This window comes from Pantherophis guttatus, chromosome 2, assembly GCF_059756535.1.
Source record: "Pantherophis guttatus breed Tessera chromosome 2, ASM5975653v1, whole genome shotgun sequence".
In the NCBI taxonomy this organism is placed as follows: Eukaryota; Metazoa; Chordata; class Lepidosauria; order Squamata; family Colubridae; genus Pantherophis; species Pantherophis guttatus.
Genome location: NC_142064.1, coordinates 101170114 through 101195592, shown reverse-complemented (window position 1 = coordinate 101195592; position 25479 = coordinate 101170114). Strand labels below are relative to the sequence as shown.

Here is a 25479-nt window from a genome sequence, read left to right as displayed (position 1 = left end):
AGCCGAGAATAAGGAATGCAGGCAGTTGCTTGAACCAGAGGTAAAGTTTATTTCTGAGAGCACAATGTATAGAATCAATTGTCAGAAAAGGCTGAGTTTGAGTCTTTTCTAAGAGCCTTTTATATAAAGGTTCCTTAAAAGCATGCACAAACACACCCTTTAAGAATTCCACCAAAATAGGTGTAGCCAGTCCAAGAGAGAGCGCTTTTGCATTTAGACACCGGGCTGGGGGGCAGTTTCTGTAGCATTTTGTAGAATCACAGGGTTGGAAAAGAATTTGGAGGTCTTCCAGTCTAACCCTCTGACCAAGACAGAAATCCTCATACCATCTCAGACAAATAGTTATCCAATCTTTTCTTGAGAAACTCCAGCAATGGAGCATCCACAACTCTGGGAGGCAAGCTGTTCCACTGCTAAATAGTTCTGTCTGGAAATTCTTCCTTATTTCCAGGTTGGATCTCCTTCTGATGGGTTTCCACCCATTGCTTCTTGTTCTACCGGAAGGTGCTATGAAGAATAAATCAGTGCCCTTTCCCAGTATCCTTCAAGTATTGGAAGATTACTATCATGTCTCCCATCAATCTTTTCTTCATTAAACTAAAAATGCCTAGTTCCTTTAGCTGTTCTTCATAGGATTTAGCTTCTAGACCTCCTTATTGTATTTGTTGCTATTGTCTGCATTCTTTTCAGAGCCTGGGAATTTTTTTTGTTTTTTTATTTTATAGTGATTAGAACTAGATGCAGTATTCCAAATGTGGCCTGAGAATGGTACTATCACTTTCCTTGATACTATCTCTCTGCCAACGCAGCTCAGAATTGTGTTGTTGTTCTTTTTTTAGCAGCGCAGCACACTGCTGACTCATACTTAAGTGGTGATTCACCAAGACACCTAGATCCCTCTCATAGGCACTACTGATGAGGAGGATACTGCCTATACTGCATCTGTGGATCTGGTTTTTCCTACCTAAGTACAGGACCTCACTGAATTGCATCTTGTTGGTAGGGCCCAATGCTCAAGCTATCAAGATCCTTCTGAATCTTGAATCTATCTTCTGAAATATAAGCAATTGTCATCCAAGTGACACGGTGACTCAGTGGCTTAATGATGCTGTAGATGGTCTCTGCTCCAGCAATTCGAGGTGTAGCACTGCATGGCCGGGTGAACTCCCATCACTTGCTTAAGTTTCTGCCCACCTAGCAAGTCAAAAGCATATTTTATGTGAGTAGATAAATAGGTACCACTTCAGTGGGAAGATGAGCTGGTGCTTCGTGAAGGCAGACAGATTCCTGCAAGCTCTGAATCTTCCCAGTTGCAACACCCATTTGTGAGGCGGCTTTGGTGAAGGAAGGGGGGCCTTGGACACTGCAGGAAGAGCTGCTCATCTTTCTGCTGCAAAACTAACTCATCCTTGAGTGGCACACCTTGGGAAGTGCATAAGCATATGCCACAACACAGCTAGTAAATTGGCAGCCAAATTTATTACTCTGAATAGCCAAATACTATTCTGCATTAGTATTTTAATCATCATCATCATCATCATCATCATCATCATCATCATCATCATCATCTAAATAGTCAGCAAATTCTACTCTTCCCCATCGCTTAGTCTGATCATGAAACAACTGCTAGAAGAAAAGCAAACTCAGAAAACATTTAAAAAATCAACAATATATCCCTTTTATTGCATCACTATATGATTTCTCTTTTTGTGCAGAGTTTCTGGAACAAAAAAAAATCTGTATTTTTTTCAGCTCCTAAAAATAATGTTTCATTAATGCCAAATTTAAAAATGACCACTTTATCCTACTAACATTCCAACTGTAAACCAGCAAAATGATCACAGCTGGTATGTGAGCTGGTATGCCTCAGACATCAAGTAATAGAACCATAACATTCAGCTGAAAGATATTCTAAATACATTAAGCCACTACTTTAAGGTCTTTCCCCACCTTATCAGAATATGATATGACTTGATATCATTTATTTAGTCTCCAGATCATGAGTAAACAGTTTTAAGTCATCCTTAGTTGAAGCCAGTAGTGTTAAATAGTAAAAGTAGCATTGATGATGTTACCTAATTTGGGGAATGAAACATCTTCAGGAAAACAACCAAACTCAGAAAGCAAAGATATGTTCATAACTTTTTATGGATGGACCTCCATATGTAGGAGTGGCTGGACTTTTTAATTTGCCCAAGAAGAATCCAATTGGATCCAAATGGATTTCAAAAGACCTCCAAAGAGTTTGTGTTTGGTCCCACCAACAATTCTGTCTTTGTGTTGGGTAGGATATGGAATTGGGAACTACTAAGGCAATTGGCACAGCTGCACCTAAATGCTCTTTCCAATATACTTCAGAAATAGAGCTTTTGTGTTTGTGCATGTGTATGTATGTATATATGTATGTATGTATATGTACTGTATGTGTGTCTATGTATACACATGCACACACACAGAAGAACAGGAGCTGCAGTGGCATAGTTGATGATCAAAGTGCAGTGGAAGTTGACTCAACATAAATCTGAGCCATTATAATATTAGTGTGTATTATGTTGAGGCAAAACATGCAGCAAAGCAAGATTGTTTTGCACAAATTGCCTCTGCAGGCTCATGAGCTGATGAATTACTTCAGGTGTGAGAGGGCTGATTTTTACTTCTACCATCTCCTCCTTTAATTAGATCACAGAACCTTCAGTTACTTGCTCTTAATGAGCCTTTTTCTTCCGGAGAGTATCTTTTGCAGCCTGGCCAGTCTGATAGCAAATTCAGTTATGGGAGTATCTGGTAATTCCTTTTGGGCAGAAACGAAATAAGAGTATACCAGAGAAACTGAACACCCTATTGCAAATAGTATACTCCACCCCTAGATTTGTCTTTGCTCAACATTTAACCAAAAGTTAAGATGCATCTCCCTCCCCGCCCCCAAATATTGCTCTATTCCTATGGGTATACTACAGTTAATCCTTAAATTATGATAGTTCAGACCAGGATTGCCATCATAAATCAGTGTGGCTGTAAAGTGAAACATCACATGACTGCACTGATTTATGACAGCAATCTTGTTTACAGATTGCAGTTGTTTACCAAGAATTATAGACCATCAAGCAAGTACTCATCCCAGCCTGGGTTTGATCTTACCCAGCCTAGGTTTGATCTTACCCAGCCCGGAGCCTCCGGTAAAGGACTGCCTCCAACTCCCCCCAACCGCCAATTCCCCCCCGCCCCCCAATCTCTATCCTGCACCATGCCTTGCTGGATGGCAAGCAGCCCCAGAACCACATGGGGCTTAGACTGCTTGCCATATTGGGATACTCCAGCCCATCCCAGCAAGTGCCAGCAAGAATTCATTCACCCAGCTCCTTTGGCTCTGAGTTCCCTGCACTGATCTTTCAGCTTTTGTCTTCAGCCATTGCTTCACTCCTTTTTGGACTCAGCTTCTCTGGTGAATATTTCCTACCTGTGGCTCCCTGAGCCTTCAGAAAGGTGCTCTGCCTTTGTAAAGCTGTGCTGTTTTTCCAAAGACTTTCCGAAGGCAGCACAACTGTATGAACAACCATAATGGGTCATTTTTTCAGCACTGTCTAAACTTTGAATGGATGCTAAATGAATGGCCGTAAATCAAAGATTACTTATATAGTTTTTTGGCAACAATGGTTTGGGTGCCTTTTTCCAGGATGGTTTTTTTTTTTAAAAAAAAACTTCCTGGAATAGTCTATGGTGGGATTTCATGATGGTGTCCTATTTAAATACTAAACAGATCTGTTTGCTGGATGTTGCCAGCTGCTGTGGCAGAAATGCCTCAGTAATAATATTACAAATGCTTCTAGATCAGGCTAAGGCATGAATACTGTGACCCATTCTTTACAATGTTGCCTATGCCTCTAATTCAGAAACTTCCAGTTTGTATGCAACTTTTAGCTCTACATGGTAGAACAGATCAGGAAACTGACTCTACAGGAAATTTAAACACTACACTTTATGCAGATCAGCTGTAGTAACAAAATCTTGCAAGTCTGCCTATGTTTTTCCTCCCCTCCTCCTCCTTCTATTCCAGTAAATGAGGAAAGAATAAGTCTTAGTTTTTTTCTAATACTCTTCTCCCACTTCCAACATTAATACATGCAACACCCATTGTCTTAACAACTTTTCCAAGGTCATCTCCAGGGCTCCCTACAAGAACTCGAGATAAGCTGGTCTTTGAAAGACTTAAAGATGTGAAGACCATTGAAGTGTCTGCCAGTTTATTTCTAGTTAATGAGAGAGGCTGATTACCACTTTTAAAGCCTGTAAGGTGCTTCTTGCAGAGTTCAGGCAATTGACCTGTTTGATAGATTTTGTAAAGGTTATGTTTTAATGGGTAACAGAATCTTGGCTAATGTCAGAAGCTAAACAGGATCAGTCCTGGTTAGTATTTTGATGTACGATAATCTGTAAACTGTATGCTAGACTGGGAAGTCAAAACATGCATTCAAAAAAACCACTTTTATAACACTGCCAAGGAAACTGCATGGATGAAATAATCACAATCCAATTGGATTCAAGAACATTTCTTTTTAATAAAAGGCTTTTAATTAGACAGAGCAGTTTTTTGAATAATTGAATAGTTCTTAAAATTGCATTTTTTGTTTAATTTTGGTTTTATGCTTTACTATAAATCATAGCGAAGAGAGTCAGTTTGTTGTAGTGGTTAAGGCGTCAGGCTAGAAACTGGGAGACTGTGACTTCTAGTCCCACTTTAGGCACAAAGCCAGTTGGGTAACCTTGAGCCAGTCACCTTCTCTCAGGTTGAGGAAAGAGGCAATGGCAAATCAATTCTGAAAAAAACCTTGCCAAGAAGACTTGTCGAGGCAATCTTGAAGAATCAGACATGATTGAATCGAAGAAAAAAAAAAATCAGAGGGATATTTTACTGCATGCATAAAGAATCATTCAACTAAAGTAGTGCAATTGCTAGATTGGCACACCATTCCACTTACAATCACAAGAGAACAGGAAATAGGTGCAAAGAGTGACTTTTCCTTTTCATCTTGCCATTCCTGCTCTTCCAGAATTATTAGGAAGTATTCCTGAATTAATGCCCCTTATATGATAGTATAGGTTTATTGTGAACTTTGAAGTTGTATTATTCTAGTCATACTGACTGGGAATTCTTGACCCTGCATGCTCTGTATAATTAGAAAGTGCCAGTTTGGGAAGATTAGTCTGCTTTGGAACACTTCATTTATTTGTTTGTTTTTAATTAATTAATATCCTACCTTTATTATTTTATGAATAATTCAAATTGGTGAATAAATCCAATATTCTTTCCTTCTCCTATATTTCCCACAGCAACCCTGTCAGGTGGGTTGAGCTAAGAGAGTGATTTAGGCATGAAAGCCACCCAGCTCTCATGCCTAAAGTGGGACTGGAACTCACAGACCTTTGGTTTCTAGCCTGGTGCCTTAACTACTAGACCAAAATGGTTTACTTTTCCGAACACTGAAATATATACACAAACAATGGTGCTTTCCCTTGCTCGGTTTTCTGCCTTCCCCTTAGGGTCAAGAATTTCCAGCTAGCATGTCTAATATTAATTTTCCTCTATTGTTTTAATAATTTCTATTTCTTTTATTTCTCTTCTTCCCTCACCTGGACTTATGGCTCTTTCCCTACTCCAATTTGCCTCTAATCAGCACTCACAGTGATGCCCACAGATCTTGGACTTCCTCTGACAGCACCACTAAATTTTAGTGATACAATTTTGAAAAGCCATGGTGTAAGTTCTCTGACATTTTGGGATGGGAAATTCAGTAAAACATAATGCAAGCCATAGATAAGATTTGAGTTAAGGAAGAAAATCAGACAGAGGAAACCCAAATTGGGCACAGGCCCAAATATGTGAATCTGTCCCCAAACTATACCACCTATTGTGACTTCTGCCCTCCCCAAAACTGCTAAGCCTTGCTCCCATTCCTCTAAGGGTGTCCATTCCCTGCACCAGCAATTCTAACTCCACAGTTGTACAGAAACAGAAGGCTGCTATTCATTCCATGATGGAGAAAGAAAGGATTCCACTCAGTTGGGAGTGAAGCCTATCTCAAGTCCTTAGGAACAGCCCACCCTCCCCAAAATCTTATTTGCAAAGCCTCCTGCTGGATTGTTTATTGACTGAAATTCTGCTGAAATACTAGAGTGCAACCTGTCCCATCATAGAATAATGTGCAGACCTTTGATGGGGTTTATCCTTCCTAATTCAAAAAATGCAATGAGCAATGGAAACTGACCTTCAGTGTAGCTGGAAGTGAACATCTTTGCTCATCCAAACGACTTCTCTAGACAGACAGATAGAGAATCAAGGAAGGCCGGAAGAGAGGGAGGAAAGAAGAAATCCATCAATCTCTGGTTTATTTTTCCCTCTGCCTCAGAGAGGGAAGGCTGTTGAAAGTTCATTTGGCTGTTGAATAACATGGTGGGGACAATACTCTAAAAATTCTGGGGCAAGGATAACAACTAAACACAATTTAATTTACATATAATAATATTAAACACATTTAATATAATTGTTTTCCACATATTTAATACCTCTTCCATTCTATCATATTAAATATTAAGGTTTAGTGGCAATTTTTTGAGAAGCTGTAGCTGACAAAGGCAAACCACTGCTCTTTTCAGGATTAAGAGCCTCATTATGAAACCATTTCACATTTCAGGAGCAAAGAGTAAGATTCTCAAAGTTCATTATAGGCAACATATTTAGATAATGTGCTTTTGTTATGCTACTATGCTTAATCATTCACTCTAGAATAATCATCTCTTTTCAAAATAGAAGACTTTTGTCATACATACATACATACAAGTATTTCCTTATAGGTAACAGTCAGGTTACAGAACAAATATGATTTTCAAAAATACTAAGACATTTGAGAAAAATATTATTGGCCTAAAATCCTGGGAAGAAGAGATAGAAGGGATCAGCTCTGATAAAGCAGGAATGCTTTTTTTTAACTAAAAAAACTATTTGTATATGGTTTCTTGCTCACCTAGGTGAAAGAATCAATCAATCCATCCATGATTCTTGACGAATGTATCTTTTCTTTTATGTACACCGAGAGCATATGCACCAAGACAAATTCCTTGTGTGTCCAATCACACTTGGCCAATAAAGAATCCTATCCTATCCTATCCCCAAACCTAATCACTACTGCCTGTAATGCAACTGTCCAAATGTTATTTTTCCCCTCACTGGCTGCTTCAGTTTAAACCATCTAGGCGCTCATAAGAGTAGTAATTCAGTGAAACTAACTGGCCCCATCCACTTTCTTCTGAGAGCTTCAAATGGAAAAACAAATTTCATTCAACAAATTACCAAAAGCTTACTCTAGGTAACACATCTACAGTGTGTTAGGCTCAGACTGTATGTTATACAATTTGCCCTGGAAATCAAGTTGGTTTGTTTATAATTCATTCCACGAATCTCAATTGAGTTTATTAGTAGAGTGATTTCAGTTTAAATTCCAGTATACAAGAAAGTGTGAACACAGATGTGCAAGAGAAGTGACCCAAAAAGCATTTTCACCCAATACATTTCTATTCCTTCATGTAGGTATTCCTGCGGTCAGATAATTACCAGGCCCAAATGAAAACAGAGATGTAGACCACAGGCAGAGGAAGAGAACTGAGGTATCACTAAGGGAAAGCCTAGCTCTTGGAGCTACATGACTTCCAAAAGTACAGCAGAAAGAAAGCATCCATTTCTAACTAACAGACACAGCAGAGAGGTAAAAACATTTTCATAAATTACAAGGAGAATCTCACAGGAGCCAGATGAACCAATAGAAAGTTCACAGCAGGAACAGGCAGGGTGTGGAATAGAAGGGCATCAAAGTAAGATGAGTCACCAGAAGCCAGCTGTGTGGAGAGGGTTAACAGCTTACACAGCTATAGACAGGGCAGAGGCCTTTGAGGTAATTATTGCATTCGGGTTGTGGTAATGTTCAGGTGGCAAGACAATTCCATAGCAGAAGCAGCTTGTTATCAGAGGTTCAAAATTTGATCATGAAACAAGAAAAACATACCTGCATTTTTTCAATCATTTCAAATAAGTCGACTACCTGTATGGAATCACATAAAATAAGAAATCAATTTGCAGACCCCAAACTTTAGATCATTATTACTGTTTCATTAGATTGTGTCTTCAATACTGCACAGTTTTTTTTATGAAAACACAAAGTTCAGAGTGCTTCCTGATAGTTGTTGTCTCAGAAGAGAAAAAACATATTGTATAAGCTCTAATTATCTGGAAACCAGGCCATTTTGAAAAAGTGCCATGTCTTATACCTTTTAGTGAGCTGCTCATTACTACTGTATTCCTTACTCAGATATTCCTTTTTGTCTGAAAAGAACCAAATATTTTGCCATTTAAAAAACAACCTTTAAATTTTAAACCTTAAAAAAACATAATTGGAAGAGACCCTGGAAAGTCCAAGTACCTACTAAAAGCAGGACAACACTATAGCACTCCTAAAATATTTTATCTATCAATCATCTCTCTCTCTTTTTCTATCTCTTCTCTCTCTCCCTCTCATCTAATTTAGATACCATCCATCTCACTCTGAGTGACTCCAGGATCAGGTAGTGAACATAAGGTTGCCCAGCTCTGCTTAAATACTTTAAGGCAGTGGTCCCCAACCCCCGGTCCGCGGACCGGTGCCGGGCCGTGGAGTACCTGGCACCGGGCCGCGCAGCGGCCGGGGGACATGAACGCTGCAGCGCAAAGGCTCCTGGGCCGTGCGCAAAAGCTCCTGGGCCGTGCGCAATGGGCTGTGCGCAAAAGCTCCTGGGCCGTGCCCCCACCCCTGCGCGCGCTCAGCGGGCCGCGGCGATAAAAAGGTTGGGGACCACTGCTTTAAGGGGCATCAACTAGTCTGTTACCATTAAAAGTTCTTCTAAATTTTAGCCAAAAATTAACCTCTGGTTGAATCCATATCTTTCTCACTGAGACAAAATAAATTAATCTACCGCATATTCAACATGAAAACTTTCAAACTATCAAATACAACTGACATATCTCTCGTCAATATTTTTCCTGGCTCCCATCTCTTAAATGATTGTTCCTAAATTGAAGACTACACATAATATTTTCATGAGAGAAAGCTGAATGGAACCTTCTCCTTTGTTCATTAAACACCTAGATGATAGTTTTTCATAGACAAAACATAGGAACTATTACTATTACTACTGACTTAGCAGTATATATGCCACTGCAAGGAAGGAAAGAGGAAGAACTGTAAACAGTAAGGTAAAAAAAAATGCAGAAAAGAATTATATTATTAACAGCATCAAATTGAGATACAAAAGACAGGTTTGTTACATGAACACCTCAACTTGACCTAAAGAGAAGAGAGCTTATGTGGAAAAACAGCATGCTCCAAATCTTCCCCAAATCCCTAAGTATACCAGTTCCATTTCCAATCTTTCATACTTGGGTGCCAAGAACTGATGTTCTAAGCATATACAGCTGAAAAAAGCTCAGAATCGTCCAGCTATGCTAACCCAGTTCCTCTCCCTGAGGAGGCTGATGCTAATGGCATTCAGTTTAGAAGATCCTCAGTCAGCCAGAAAACTGGGTGACCTTAGACTAGCTTCTCTCTCAAGATAAATTATGTCCCTAAGGGTTACGAGGATTATCTGAAGCTCCTAAAGCAAAGACAAGATGTAACTGATTGAGTTAAGCACATCTGCATTATTAGAGGCAGGCAGAAAGCAAAGGCACTCCTTACCTTATTCTGAACACCTAGATTAAGGGCAGCCTGAGGATCCTGGATAGGTGAGTCTAAGATGTCACTGATGCAGTGTTCTGCTTCATCAGATCTCCTGTATGAAAAGGAGACCATGCCAGTTAGCATAATAAAAACAAACAACAGCTGCAGAACTGTCACTTTTTCCAGATGCTGATACTCTTTTTCATAAGCTTAGGAACTGGCCTGATTATAGTTCAGACAATGCCCAGACTGTATTTTCATAAAATCCATTCAGAGAAATATACATAATTCTTTTCAAGGAAAGATTGTAACTATTAATGGGCAGGAAGAGAAGGTTTTTTAAATGATATCTAGCCAAAGCATAGCACTAAAATAAAGAAACCCTAGGTAAATTCCCCTAGTCATCACAGGCATACATTTATTAATGCGTCTCACACAAGCATTCAACACTGAATATGGTTTCAGAGACAAAAGCCATTCACAATTAAACCTCAGTCAGTGAGTAGTCAAACATGTTTTAAAACCAAGAACAGAGCTTGTGCAGGCTATACATGCAATCACAAATCATCCTTGCCAATTCATTGTTGCATCCCTCCTTGCATTCTGGTTTATTTATTATTTATTAGACACAAATCACCTTACATTCAGGAGCTTAAGCAGCTGTATATGCTAGCTCTTCCCATTTCCTCTACACAGCAACAACCCAGTGAGATTAGTTAGGCTGAGAGAGAATTACTGCCCCCACCCCCAACCCAAGCCACCCAGGAAGCTTCTATGGTCAAGGATGGAGCTGGACTTAAGTCTCCCTAATGCCAGCGTTACCCCTTAAGCACTATCTTTCCCTCCTGTTATTGGAGTGATGTAAAGGTGTCCCTGCATCTTTAACCCCACCAGTTGTGACCAATTTAAGGGAGCTATGCTCATCTCCATTTCTTAACCCAGAAATCTGGAGCCTTTCTTAAACCAGTGACGTCTGGAGATGTTTCCACGGTCTTGTGGCCAGCATGTCATCACCCCTGACTGAGACCTTTTATATATTATCCTGTCTGCCACTTCAGCTTTCTATTACAGCTGCATTTTTCTCTTTCATGCAAAGCAATTTTTGGGAGACTTTAATAGTGCCACTGAATGAGAAATTGTTGAACTCACATATATCAAAAAGTTTCAGCCAATCTCAGAAGATCTCAACAAGCACAAGGGGCTTTAATATGCTACAATAATCAACTGATAAGAAATCTGTTGCACATGTAACCTGTGTCTGCATAACCCTCCTTCTTCCCCCCACCTGATCCCCATTTAAATCCTACATCAGTCTAGCCACTCTATGCATCTGATGAAGTGAGCTGCAACTCGTGAATGCCGATGCCTTTTAATAAAATGTGCCAGAAAAGGTGCTGCCAGACTCCTGATTTTTCACATTCCATTTCAGATGCTCAGGACTCTGACTTGCTGCAGTGACAATTACTTCTCCATCTCTTCTTCCACACAAGTATTTGCATGGATGGGATGTACAAGAAAGTATAATTAGAAAGAGAAATCCTGAAGAATCATATCGGGGCCATTCATAAATAACAGAGGAGAATGCTATGAATAAAAAATAGTATCCACCTGGAATGATGCCCCAAAAGATGCGTGATGTGGAAGTTCTGCAAATAATAATTTGACCTGATTTAACGTTTTACCACAAAAAATCCTAGTCTGATATAGAAAGGCTTCCTATTCAGTATATATGAAATATGTGTTTTCTATGCATACAAAAACACAATGCAACAGTATAGAAGTTCTTCTAATACCTGACAGAGTAGAACAAAAGACCATCTACTCCAATGTTCTGTACCCCAGCAGCTGACACGTACATCCACAAAGTTCAGAATTAGGACATAATAGCAATAGCCTTCTTTCTTTGATTTATGTGTTGATTTATCTTGCTATCCTTAGCAACAGCGCTCTATGTTTGGTCTCCAACAGCTGGTATTTTAAGATAGGCTGTTTTAGATTCTAAACTAATTTACCAGATTAGTAGCCAATGAATGTCCTATCCTCCATGAAGTGGTCTTCTTTTACAACCATCTAAGATGGTAGCCCTCCTCATTACATCTTCCCTATTTTGCTTCTGTATAATCATTTATTTCCTTGGAAGAGTCCTGACTCTCCTTGCACAGGGCTCCTTGCACAAGGAAAAAGGGAGGGAGAAAAATACATTTCTCCCACATTTTCCATCAATGCTGAACATTACTTTATATGCTTCTGCTGGATCTTTTTTTATCTGCCCTCATTCTAAATTAAAAGGCCCAAATGCTTTAATGTATGTTTTGGAAGGCAGGTAACAAAATTTCCATAGTTTTTTTTTCTCTTAATGCCTGCCTACCTTTTCTTGGTACAGGTAGTCCTCAACGTATAACCACAATTGAGCCCAACATTTTTGTTAAGTGAATTTTGCCCCATTTTATGACCTTTCTTGCCTCAGCTGTTAAGTGAATCACTGCAGTTGATAAATTAGTAACCTGGTTGTTAAATTAATCTGGTTTCCCCATTGGTTGCAGAAGTTCACAAAAGGTGATCACATGATCTTGGGACACAATGGTCATAAATATGAATCAGTTGCCAAACATCTGAATTTTGATCAAATGATCATAGGGATGCTGAAAAGGTGATCATAGGGATGCGGTGAAGACCTGGCTTTTCCAGCAGGTCTGGGGCCGTTGATCTAGCTCTTGTGATCCGGCAAGATCCGGTTATGAATGGTGTGAATGAGTTTTAATGTTTTTAATGTTTTTAATTCTTAAATGTTTTTTATAATGATTTTAAATGCATTGTGAGCCTCCCTGAGTCTTCGGAGAGGGGCGGCATACAAATTGAATTAATAAATAATAATAAATAATAAACTGTGAAAAACAGTCATAAGTCATTTTTTCAGTGCCGTTGTAACTTTGAACGATAACTAAACAAACTGTTGTAAGTTGAGGACTACCTGTACTTTGCAGATATCTGTCTTAACAGGACACAGCAGCTGAATTATTTACAGATGACAAGCTCCCTCTACCCTATAAGGCACAAGATAGCAACCAGCAAGCTACTTCTCCTCTCCAAAGTGACAGGCATTACTTGTAGCGGGTGGAATATGCTTGAATGTTAAGGATCATTTATCAAAGCAATAAAAAGACTCATCCAGTACTATAATAAGAATTGCTTTGTGTATGAGCCATTTGCATAGAGAAGGTCAGGATACATGTTTCGCTGCTCCAGATGCATTTCGGTCTGGATTACCTCCAGTTGCAGCCTGCTATAGACACTGTCTGGGATTCAATGACTAAGCTGTCGTTTAGTTATGCAGAGAGTTTACCTGCATTAATAGCAGTATTATATAAAGAGTATTATTATGCAGTATTATGTAAATTTTCTATAATTAGCAGTATTATGTAAATTCTCTATTATTAGTAATGTAGTATTATGTAAATTCTCAGATTCTGCTACGCACTTCGGCCTAACTATAAACCTGAATAAGATTGAAATACTTGACCAGGCTGTGCCAAATACCAAAGCCATAAAACCAAAAATCATTGTTGATGCCACCCAGTTGACAAATGCAAACAGCTTCAAATACTTGGGAAGCATCATCTTAAGTAGTGGCTCTTTGAACAAAGAAATTGACTCCAGGACCAGCAAGACTAGCCAAGCGCTGGGGCAGCTGCATACTTGAGTGCTCAATTACACAATGTTCGTACCTTCACAAACCTGAAAGTCTACGGAGTTGTGGTTATCCCTTCTCTCCTATATGGATGTGAATTCTGTATCAATGACACATCAAACAACTGGATAAATTTCACATAGGTGCTCCCAGCTGCATCCTTGACATTTGATGGCAAGACCTTGTCTCAACCTAGAGGTTCTGGGTCACACAAAGTCCACCAGCATTAAACCCCTTATTATTAGAGCCAAGATGTGGTGGATGGGACATGTCATCCAATGAATGACCATTGTATATCTCTCCAACTGTTGTATAATGTACTGGAGGCTGGAAAGAGACCTTGAGTTCATTCACACAGGCTTTTACAAAGATGTTGTGAAGGAAACTAACACCACTGTGACATTCAGCTAAGGGAACCAGACCCTGTTGGTCAGCTTTATGCTATGAAGCCTCCTTTTCTCAGCTTTGAAGAAAGGTGCTGATAAAAACTGATAGAAAACTGTGAACTGCATCACAGAACATCGTCCACAGTTCCTGCAACAATGGGCTTTCAGTGCCCCTATTGTGTTACACTCTGCATTCCAGACTGGGAATGCAAAGCCCGGTTCGGAGGAGGAAGAGTTGGAATTGGGACTGTCCGATGGGGATGGCATGCCTCCCTTGGCATGTTTGGAGAGGCCAGAGGCTGAGAACAATGCTGTCCGAGGCCCCTCAGAAATTGGGAGAGGTGGTTGACTGGATGGAGAGCTGCCTGCCTAATAGACACAGAGGATGGGCTGCTATTAGGCAGTGGGGCTGATAGGCAGCAGATCCCCTCTGATGAGGAACAGCTGCCTCCCCCACTCGATCCAAGGGCATGGAGAGCTGAGAGTAGACAAACTCAGAGAAGGGCTGCAAGGCTCCTCAAAAGAAGGTCACCCCGCCCCCTCCCCACAAGGAACACCTGGAGTGGATTGACTTAAGGAGAAGCCATGGGGAGTTAGTCTTTGCCAGGAACAATTGTTTGTTTTGTCTTACACTTCCCCTCATGCCTTTTGCCTTTTGCTTTGCCTAGCCTTGAGGATTGCCTTTTATCTTGTAACTTGCCCTTGCCTTGAGGAGTGCTTTTTGCCTTTTTGTGAGAATTGCTTTTTGCTTTGTACCTTGTCTTTGCCCTGAGGACTGCCTTTTGTCATGTGCCTTGACTTTGCCTTGAGAACTACAGTTTACCTTGTGGACTCGCTTAGCCAGGTGGACTGGACTTGGGACCCTGGAGCTTACCCTGTGAGTGTGCTCCTACTCTATGGACTTTGTTACATACGGGGTGTTGTTGGGGGACTGAGGGTGGCTGCCTTCAGGATAGTGTAGGGTGGAGCCTTAGCAGTGGTTGGAGGGCCATTTGTTGGAACACTTACTGAAAGCAATAAAGGACTCCCTAGAAGCTTGCCTTGCCTTGACCACTTGGGTCATAACAGTATCCACAGATGAACTACACAACAACATCTCTTCTTTGAATCTGAAGGACTACCTATATGTAAAGAGGAAGCAGCTCTGCCTTCACATCAGTTTCTCACAGATAATCATGTAAAAGGGCAAGGCAGACTTTGCACAGCAAGGAACAATTACTGCTTCCAATAAACCCACTTTTAGGCTTTCCTAGAAGAGCCTGATCCACAGTGTGCTTCTAGAACAAATGTGCATTAGAAGAAAAAATTACCTCATCATGGCTCATTCACATAACTAAACCATTTGTGTCCAATGCAAATTAAAGTGTTCACTGTAAGCTTTGTAATGTAGATTTAAAGCAGCTAGAAAATCAAATAAGAACAGCTGAGTTACCTGAAGTCGCCTATTGCAAATCTAATTCTGAAACATCTCAACAATTACCAGAATAATCTACTTCAAACTAAAAATGTTAGTTTCCTGAGGACAAGAAATAATGGGAACTAAATATGGATTGATCAAAAAGAAAGGATAGGTTCAACAGCCAGAGGCCAATAATAAAACTCTTGTTGAGTGGCCACTAAAATGTATTAGCTTTTAAAACCTTCCAACAGTGGGATATTTGATTGGTACCACAGAATAATGGCTATCTGGCAAGTTTCAATAGCAATAAAAAAAAGGAGAACATTTGCAGGAGAAGGCAGCTTGGTGTCCTCCAGTGGTTTTGGCATTCAGTTTCCATCAACTACATTCAGACAGTGACCAGGGACTATTTATAATCCAAAACCTCTGGAAGACACAAAGTTCAGACCCTGAATATTTCTATAGCATATTTGACTGCTCAAAGTGATCATAATAATGCATTATCCTCTTTCTGCAGGGAGCTCCAAAGTCCAGACACAATCATGCAGGAATGACTGAGATTTTAATAAAACAGGAATATTTGGGAGAAGTTATCCATGTGCATAAGTGCACCAGCGTGCCTACCGTCCCAGTCCTAATATTCCTTTTTACTCTTTTCATGTATTCAAATTGTTTATATTTTTACCTGTTATCTTACATATGCTTGACAAATAAATAAATAAATAAAAATAAATATTTTACTCAAGTAGTATTCCCAGGATTCTGTACGAATACCTTCATATATTCATTATATTTCCAAACAGTTTCTAGCAGAATAATGAATAATAAAGTTGAAAGGATCCTTGGAGATCTTCTAGTCCAACTTTCTGCTCAAGCAGGAGATCCTATACTATATCAGCCAAATGACTATCCAATCTCTTTTTTAAAACCTCCAGTGATGGAGCACCCACAACTTCTGAAGGCAAGCAGTTCCACTGGTTTTTCCTTAGTTCTAGGTTGGATCTCTCCTTGACGAGTTTCCATTTGTTGCTTCTTGTTCTGCCTTCAGAATAGGTTGACTCCATCTTCTGTGTGGCAGAAGACTGGAAGACTGCTACCATGTCACTCCTAATCCTTCTCTTCATTAGACTAGACATGCCCATTACCTGCAACTGTACTTCATATGTTGTAGCCTCCAGTCCACTCAGCATTAGAAGTCAAAATAAATTGGGCAGCCCTTCCATTTTCCACAAATCTTCTCTAGTAAGAAAATGAAAGGAAATAATGGGGCTAGAGCCTTCCCTTATAATAATCCAAAGTAAAGAGAAGAGTTCAATATTAAGAGGACTTGCCAAAAGGTATCTTTTGGATTTGTGGCTAAAGCAAGATTTCAAATGATGTCAGCCATCGCACTCTTGACTTTTAAGAATAAAAAAGTGAGTGCAAGAGAGGACTGTCATTCCCTCATATTTGGGGGAATGACGGTCTTCTGCAAGGGGATTTTTGTATTTTTGGGCACTTCTTCCCAATTCAGAATGTAGATTTCTAAGTTGTTCAGAGAGGCTACAGGAACAAAGAAGCCTTCTATACATAGACAGTGCACCAATTGCAGAGGGATGGCAGAAGTAGAATACTGTACTTCCACTACCCACCTTGCATACTTATTGATGTTCCCCTCCAAGGAGTGGCGGGGCAAAACAAGTGATAAAATATTTTTATTCTACTGACTTGTGGTAGACTGTGCGGGCAGAAATGACTCCTAATTGCTCTTAGCCTGCAGTGCTTTGCCAACAAAAGCAAAACTCCCATCTTCTCTAGGCTAATTGACACGAGGTGCTTTAATTTACAGTTTATAAAAATAAGTATCCTATTAATATTAATATTAAATAACTGAAAACACATTTGGTTACCTTCTCTGGGTTAATTTATATTGATACGCTGGGCTTCTAAGCATACCATTAGGTCTTTATAATAATGTAAATGGAATGAAATCCTTCGCTTTAGCCCTCCATCTCCAGTCTGATGACTACAAAGTTCTTCTGTATCTACACATTTTAAAGGTAATGCCTTATGAACAATCAAATTTAGCCATTTCTACATTTCCAGAACTATGTAGGCCAACTCTCCATAATATGGTTCCCTCCAGACTTACTGGGATAGCAACTCCAAAAACTCCAAGCAACATAGCTAGCAATTTTGGAAGCTTCATTTCCAACATCTCTGGAGAGGACCATGTTGGGGAAGGGAGAAAGAGAACCTGAGGTAAAAGCATCCTGAAATAATGAAGCATACTCCTCTTCCTCACCAAGGTATACAAAGCCATACTTCTCTTACAAGTGGCTCCAGATTCTCAGATGTGCTAAAAACACATGGCAGCCTTTATTTCCCTGGAATAAACATGGAGAGAGATAACATAACTTGAAGGAATGTAGAGTAAAGCCAAGGTTGATGTAGATACATACCCTCCATAGGTCCCAAAGGTCAAACTACGCTTCCAAGAAAACATGCTCTCTTCTTGCAGGCTCTTCTGTGCCTGTTGAGGCTTTGTTGGTCTCCTGCATGTAGGCTTTGTTCTTTCTGTGCAGTATGCACTGGCCAGCCTGTCTCCAGAGGACACAACTGCTATCCCCAAATCACTTCCTCCCTGGAAGTTAAATGGCTACTGCCTTTCTTTCCTGAGACACACTTCAAATGAGAAAAAGAAGAGCCTATTCTGCGCAAGAGCAGGAAACTCCTGGGGAGACACTGCAGGTTACCAGGAATGTGATCGAGTGAGCGAGCAACCACAGAGAAAACGAGAGAGGAGGGGCTTCATGTAAAAGAAAATAATAGGAGAACTGAATGAAATAAAGATAAAGGAAGAAAGTGAAAATACATTTTAAAGCATAGCATATCCTCTATAGAAGTACTGTAATCTGGATCCCTACCATATTTATTATTTTATGGTTTACATGCCACAAAAATACACAGATTTCTGGTATATCATATAAAATAGATCCTTAGATGCTACAGGGATAACATTTGCAAGGAAGCAAAGGTAGAAATAAAGGAAGAAATGTAATAGTGTAATATGTATTCAATCTTTATTGAAGAAGGACAAAATGATCCTCGTTCTGAGAACGTATGTGGAATTTTTAAGGAATAGCCCACATGTTTCAATGGTGCTAACAATGCAGAGATACAATATAATTCCATTTAGCTGTCTCAGGTCACATCCTGGTCAATAATCTTTAATAGATTATTTTTCTCCTAAATAAATTAAAAGAATAAAATAAATATAAATTATTTTTCTTCTGACCCATCCCTACATCAGGTATAACTAGGTCTTCAAATCTATTTTTCCTACCTTGAACCACTAAAATAAGAGAAGATCTTTATATAAAATTCTCCTTATGCAGGATGAGAATCTACTCATATCGTAGAAGTTCTGTAAGTAGAGATCTTTGCTAAAACAATTCTGTGTTATTAATATTGCCTGCTTCTGTCTTCAAGAATATTAAGATAGATGGGATTAGGGTTCTAAAGCAGACTTCTTGCTAATATTTTGTTCATATTAATATTTTGAATCTTGTTCTCCTATATCAGGAATTAAACCACTTCACTAGATAAAAATATATAAAAAGGACTAATACAAAATAGATGTCAGAAGCAGAAAAAGCAGAAATTCTATTCTTAGTTACTTCATGCAGTAATAAATCTCAAGCAGAATTACCCATAACTTATTTATTATACCAATTTTTTTTGCATGAAAGCTCAGGGTAAAATACATGAAAGTATCATCTTTACTTTATCCTCACAACAGTAATTTTTGTTAATAGGCTGGACAGAGGGATAGAGTTGGTTATATATCATGTAATAAGCCTTAATGAGTTTTTTTTTTTTAATTCTGACTTATTGTGTTATGTAGATTTGCCAGTTCAAGAACTTTGGGCCCTAAATGTATTTAGGACTCTAAAGATAAATGGAACTAAACCATGAAATTGTATGTAGGTCTTTGGTTTTTCGGGTTTTCTCCTGCGTAAAATTGGAAGTGTCTTGGCGATGAAGACTTTGTCGAAATGTCGCCAAGACACTTCCAATTTTACGCGGGAGAAAACCTGAAAAACCAAAGACCTACATATATATATATATATATATATATATATATATATATATATATATATTTATGTAAGTTTTCACGGGTATATAAGTGTGTATAGTTAATATCTCGGGTTTCTTCCCGTATAATTGTAAACATATCCTTAAAAGGGTAGTAGCGACGTTTCGACGAAATCACATTCATCATCTTCTGGCTGATGTTCTCAGTTTGGTGTTTATGGGCAAACTGTGTGATCGAAACTGACATTTTTCTATGAAAAGAGGCAAAGGTGTATTCTGATTGGTCGACAGTGTTGTTGTATTCTGATTGGCTGATGACGTAGCTGTATTTTGATTGGGTGGAAGCGCTGTTGTTTGGTTGTGGGTTAATGGATAAGTTATGCTGGAAATGGTGGCAACACAGGCATTATGATGAATCTTTGATCTATGGTTTATATTTTGTGTTAAGATTCGTCTATGAGAGCAGGTTTCCAAATAGTAGGCAGACGGGAAGTGTCATCACGTTTATTCATACAATATGGTCTTTTCTCTATTTCAATGGCCTCTCTGATTATTCTGCCATTGAGATGTTCTATTTTTGCAACTGTTTTTGTGTTATTAAAATTAATATTATGTCCTGTGGCATTTATGTGTTGTACTAATGATGATGTGTGTTCTTTCTTTTGTACTGAATTTTTATGTTCCTCGATGCGCACACTCATTCTTCTGTTGGTCTGTCCAATATAATATATGTTGAGGGGCAGGAAGCACACGGGATTTTGTATATGCTTTGATTTTCTAATTCTATTTTGTCTTTAGAGTTGCTCAGAATAGACGATATCTTTCTATCTCTGCAAAATATGGTTTTGATGTTGTGTCTATGTAGTATTTTGCTAATTTTATCCGTTGTTCCTTTTATATAGGGCAAGATGGCTTTCCCATTGTTTTGTTCCTCTTGTTGATTTCTCTTCTGTCTGGGTGTTACATGCTGAATCATACTGATGATTTTATTTCTACAGAACCCATTTGATGTCAGTACGTTAGTTAATGTATATAATTCTGTTTACACCCCCACTGGCAGTTAAAAGGAAGAAACAGCTGCGATCACACACATTGCTCCTAGAAGCACGAAGCCGAAAACACCAGCCTTAAGATGACGAATGAGACTTCGTCGAAACGTTGCCAAGACACCTCCAATTTTACACGGGAGAAAACCCAAATAACCAAAGACCTACATACAAACACCCGCGAAAACCTCAGAAAACACACACACACACACACACACACACACACACACATATATGTTTATGTAAGTTTTCACGGGTATATATTTGCCCATAAGCACCAAACCGAGAACTTCAGCCAGAAGATGATGAATGCGATTTCATCGAAACGTCGCTACTACCCTTTTAAGGATATGTTTACTTTTTTTTTTTAATATATAATTTTTATTAATATATTCTATACACCAATACACAAATAAAATATACAATCCTGCCACCATGGTATAATATGATTACATTGTCCATAAGTATAAAGTCATTCCTTTATACATACATATTTGCCATCATATATATACATCATCATATATCTATTCTATCCCACCTTTTCTGAACCCAATCGTACCATACTTTCCAACTGTTATAAAATTCTGAATCTTTTTTACCATTGATCAATCTAGTTAATCTATCTGATTCCGCACACTCATTAATTTTATATATTAATATAATTAATATATTATATATTATATATCCTCAGCCTTGCAAGGGCAGGCTGAGGATTTTGCACAGTATCTGCACGATAAAATCGCTCAGATTCGGGAAGGCTTGGACTCTGACTGGGTAGATCCCGGCGGGGTGACTGAGGCTGGTCTTGAGAATGTTACCTGGGATGAGTTCGACCCTGTGACTCCTGAGGACGTGGACAGGATCCTGGGGAGATTAAACGCAACCACATATTTATTGGACCCGTGCCCCTCCTGGCTGGTACTGGCCACCCGGGAGGTAACACGAGGCTGGCTCCAGAGGATCATAAATGCTTCTCTGAGAGAGGGTTTCTTGCCTCCCGCCTTGAAAGAGGCGGTGGTGAGGCCCCTCCTCAAGAAGCCTTCTCTGGACCCGGCCGTTTTGGCAAACTATCGTCCGGTCTCCAACCTTCGCTTTGTTGCGAAGGTTGTGGAGAGTGTGGTTGCGCGACAGCTCCCACAGTTCCTGGATGAAACCGTCTATCTAGATCCGTGCCAGTCCGGCTTCAGGCCTGGGTACAGCACGGAGACGGCATTGGTTGCATTGGTGGATGATCTCTGGAGGGCTCGGGACAGGGGTTGTTCCTCTGTTCTGGTCCTGTTAGACCTCTCAGCGGCTTTTGATACCATCGACCATGGTATCATGCTGCGCCGGCTGGAGGGACTGGGGGTGGGAGGCACCGTGTTGCGGTGGTTCTCCTCCTATCTCTCTGACCGGTCGCAGTCTGTGTTGGCAGGGGGGCAGAGGTCGACCTCGAGGCGCCTTGCTTGCGCGGTGCCACAAGGGTCGGTCCTCTCGCCGCTCCTGTTCAACATTTATGTGAAGCCGCTGGGTGAGATCATCCGTGGTTTTGGGGTGCGATGCCATCTGTACGCTGATGACACTCAGCTGTACATTTCCACCCCAGACCACCCCAATGCTGCCCTCAAAGTGATGTCCCAGTGTCTGGAGGCCGTGCGGGTCTGGATGGGGAGGAACAGGCTTCGGCTCAACCCTTCCAAGACCGAGTGGCTGTGGATGCCGGCGTCCCGGTATAGCCAGCTGGTGCCATCGCTGGCTATTGGGGGCGAGTCACTGACCCCCACAGAGGGGGCTCGCAACTTGGGCGTCCTCCTGGACACACGTCTGTCTTTAGAAGAGCATATGACGGCCGTGGCCAGGGGGGCTTTTTATCAGGTTCGCCTGATACGCCAGTTGCGCCCCTTTCTGGATCGGGACTCCTTGTGCACAGTCACTCATGCCTTGGTTACGTCACTCCTGGACTACTGTAACGCTCTCTACATGGGGCTCCCCCTGAGGAGCACCCGGAGGCTCCAGCTGGTGCAGAATGCGGCCGTGCGGGTGATTATGGGAGCGACGTGGCGCTCCCACGTAACACCTCTCCTGCGCGAGCTGCATTGGCTCCCAGTGGTCTTCCGGGTGCGCTTTAAGGTGTTGGTTCTCATCTTTAAAGCGCTCCATGGCTTAGGGCCAGGGTATTTGCGAGACCGCCTGCTGCTACCGATAACCTCCCACCGGCCAATACGCTCTCACAGAGAGGGCCTCCTCGGGGTGCCGTCGGTCAGGCAATGTCGGCTGGCGGCCCCCAGGGGGCGAGCCTTCTCTGTGGGGGCACCCGCCCTGTGGAATGAGCTGCCTCCTGGAATATGATTGATCCCGGCCCTCCGGACCTTCCGTAAAGACCTGAAGACGTTTTTATTTCATCAAGCCGGCCTAGCCTAAATGGTTTTTAATTGGGATTTTAAATTTTATGGATTTGGGGTTTTAAATTTGGGTAGCCAATGATTTAATTCTTTTAATTATCTTAACTTCTGCATTTGTATGTTTTTTAATTTTGGCTGTTCACCGCCCTGAGTCCCTTCTGGGAGAAGGGCGGTATACAAATTAAATAAATAAATAAATAAATAAATAAATATTATTTTCAAATCTATCGGTAAGTATTGATTTTTCCACTCCTGCGCATACGCTAATCTTGCTGCAGTAATAATGTGAATCAACAAGAACCATATATCTGATTTAACATTCAAAGGTTTTGCCCCCAATAGGAAAATCTCAGGTCTTAATTCCAAATTAATCTGTGTAATTTCCAAAATCCATTGCCGTACTTTTTTCCAATATTTAACCGCCTGCGGGCAGGTCCCCCATTGGTGAAAATAGGTTCCATTACTGTAACCGCACTTCCAACAGCAGGCAGATGTCCCGGGAAACATTTTAGCTAATCTCGCCGGGGGTAGATGCCACCAGTAGATCATTTTATATGTTTTCTTTATATGAGGAGGCCATGGTTAATTTCATATTTTTCAACCAAATCTGTTCCCATTGCTGGAAGTCAAGGGGATATCCAAAATTTTGCCCCCATGCTATCATACAATCCTTCACTACATCCTGTCCTATCTGCAGAGACAATAAATATGCATAACATTTAGATAATATCCCTTTCCCTCCTTCTAATAAGATCTTATCCAATTCTTGTCTTTTACGGTAGATTCTTTCACTCTATAAATTTTTTTTATACCTGGAGTGCACTTGAGAATAAGACCACCAGTCTATCTTATATCCTTGAAGAGTTAATAATTCTCGTGACTTCGGATTACCCTGAACATCCAAGAAACCTTCATACGTCAAGGTTTTCTCCCCTTTATACAATGTCGGGTAAATCTGAGCTTCCTGTGCCGAAATCCAACATGGAACTTTTGAATATACTCTTCTTCTAACCTTTTCCCAAGTGTACCAAGCGGTACCCAAGGATATGTTTACAATTACACAGGAAGAAACCCGAGATACTAACTGTACACACACACATACACACACATATATATATTCTCTTAAGGAAGGTTTGGGGCTTATCTTTAATTATTATGTTGTTTTCATATTTTTTTCCCCCTGCTGTGCTTTCTGTTTTACTGATATTATCCTTAGATCCTTGCAAAAAGTAAAAGGAACAAAAATACATAATTAAAATACAAGCAACCAAAATCAAATTTGCAGCAGTCATTTAACAGCAAGAGAAGTATGTCAAAATGGCTTTTCTCTGCCAGATAGCCAGGGGAACCTCATTTAGACATGAATGATCCAAAAGTAGTAAGTTATAGAAGGACATTCTAAATGCTTGGCTTTTAGCTGAATTTAATGCAAAGCATGTCGCACTGTATAATGCTCTATAGTTTAATCTTTAATCTTTAATAATATATTAAGACTTTTAACACTGATGAGAAACATCCTGCCAGATTAAAGGCAATAAATTATTGCCTAAAAGTATGCAAAAGGTCCTTTTATATAAGTCTTTCTCTCATGCCAAAATCTTTAAAAAAAACCCCAATCATTATTTGGGGTACGTTTATTATAAACATTAATATTAGAAGGAAAACTAAAAGGACAAGATATAAAGAGTCTTTAAAAGGTCAAAATTGCAGAGGAAAATACAGATGTTAAATTTAATCTGAAAAATGTAATTCTCTCCAGTATCTGGATGCACATATCCCACCAAGCTATATTGTGTTAATGGCTAAGGCTTAGCATATTATGGAATCCAGCCATTGTGGTTTATTTAAAATACTCTGCTTAAAACAAACTATACTTAGCATGAGGTAGATTTTACTTTGCTGAGTACTATAAAACCCATGGGACAATTTGTTCTCTATGTTTTAAATAATCTGTACTTAATAAACTGTATACTATTATCAGTTTTGAAAGGTAGCCTGGAAATAATTTTAAAATAAAACGTTTATGTCACCCCATTAACAATCTCTGGCCAAATTGTTTGGCAAGAAGCACTAATTTGAAGCTTGGTTTGAAGTTAGCTTATGAATCCTGGCTTTCTGATCCCATGGCTTTGTCAAAAAAACAGAAAGACAAATTTCCTCCTATATGGCTTTGCCATTATTTCTGAATATAGAATCTTGACTCTCTGTTTAAAAGATTGCACTCTTTTCCCAGAATCTCCAACAATATTGCTCTGAGGTTCAGCACCACTTTGAGGGCAATGAAGAATTGAGAATCTCGCTTCCAAATCCCAAACTACATGTTTCATCAGTGCAAGAACATCCCTATTTCACAGATGAGAAACTAGGAGTTTCTGCTATCCTCATTTTATCTCAAAGGCACTTTTTCAATTGGCAACTGGTCTGGTTTTTTTCCCTTTGAGGAAGAACAAAATGTTTTGTTTCTTATCCAAGAAACTTCACCAGTTGTGATTGGGGGGGTGGGGAGGGGGAATGGAAAGATAGGTACTGACAGGAGACTGGATAGTGGGGGGATGGAAAGATAGATTCTGATTGGATTTGTGTGTGTGTGTGTGTGTGTGTGTGTGTGAAGGAAGGATTGTATTTCTTTGCAGTCACCTGGTCATTAGCACTCTCCCTGAGAGCTCTTGAGCCACATGGAGGTTTATCTTTGACCTAAGTGTCACCTGAATCAAAGTACAATTGGTTGTGAAATCTTCTTGGAACTGCTGCAAGAGGCTGTG

The 25479-nt window shown here is 40.0% G+C and overlaps 1 protein-coding gene across 9 annotated transcripts in view; it reads right to left on the bottom strand.

Moving 5' to 3' along the window:
* Positions 1–25479, bottom strand: part of LOC117661787 (rap1 GTPase-activating protein 1-like) — a 72577-nt gene that overhangs the window by 43686 nt on the left and 3412 nt on the right. For 7 of the 9 annotated variants that reach the window (XM_060690330.2, XM_034410925.3, XM_060690331.2 and 4 more), the window contains exons 1-4: positions 17655–17837; positions 9759–9852; positions 8055–8090; positions 6264–6311 (exon numbers count right to left, since the gene is read on the bottom strand). In XM_060690330.2, coding sequence (XP_060546313.2) covers positions 6264–6311; positions 8055–8090; positions 9759–9852; positions 17655–17698 — 222 coding nt within the window. In that variant the 5' untranslated portion in view covers positions 17699–17837. Of the gene's footprint in view, positions 1–6263; positions 6312–8054; positions 8091–9758; positions 9853–17654; positions 17838–25479 lie in introns of those variants that run through there. The other 2 variants (XM_060690333.2, XM_087886467.1) reach the window with 1 other exon arrangement.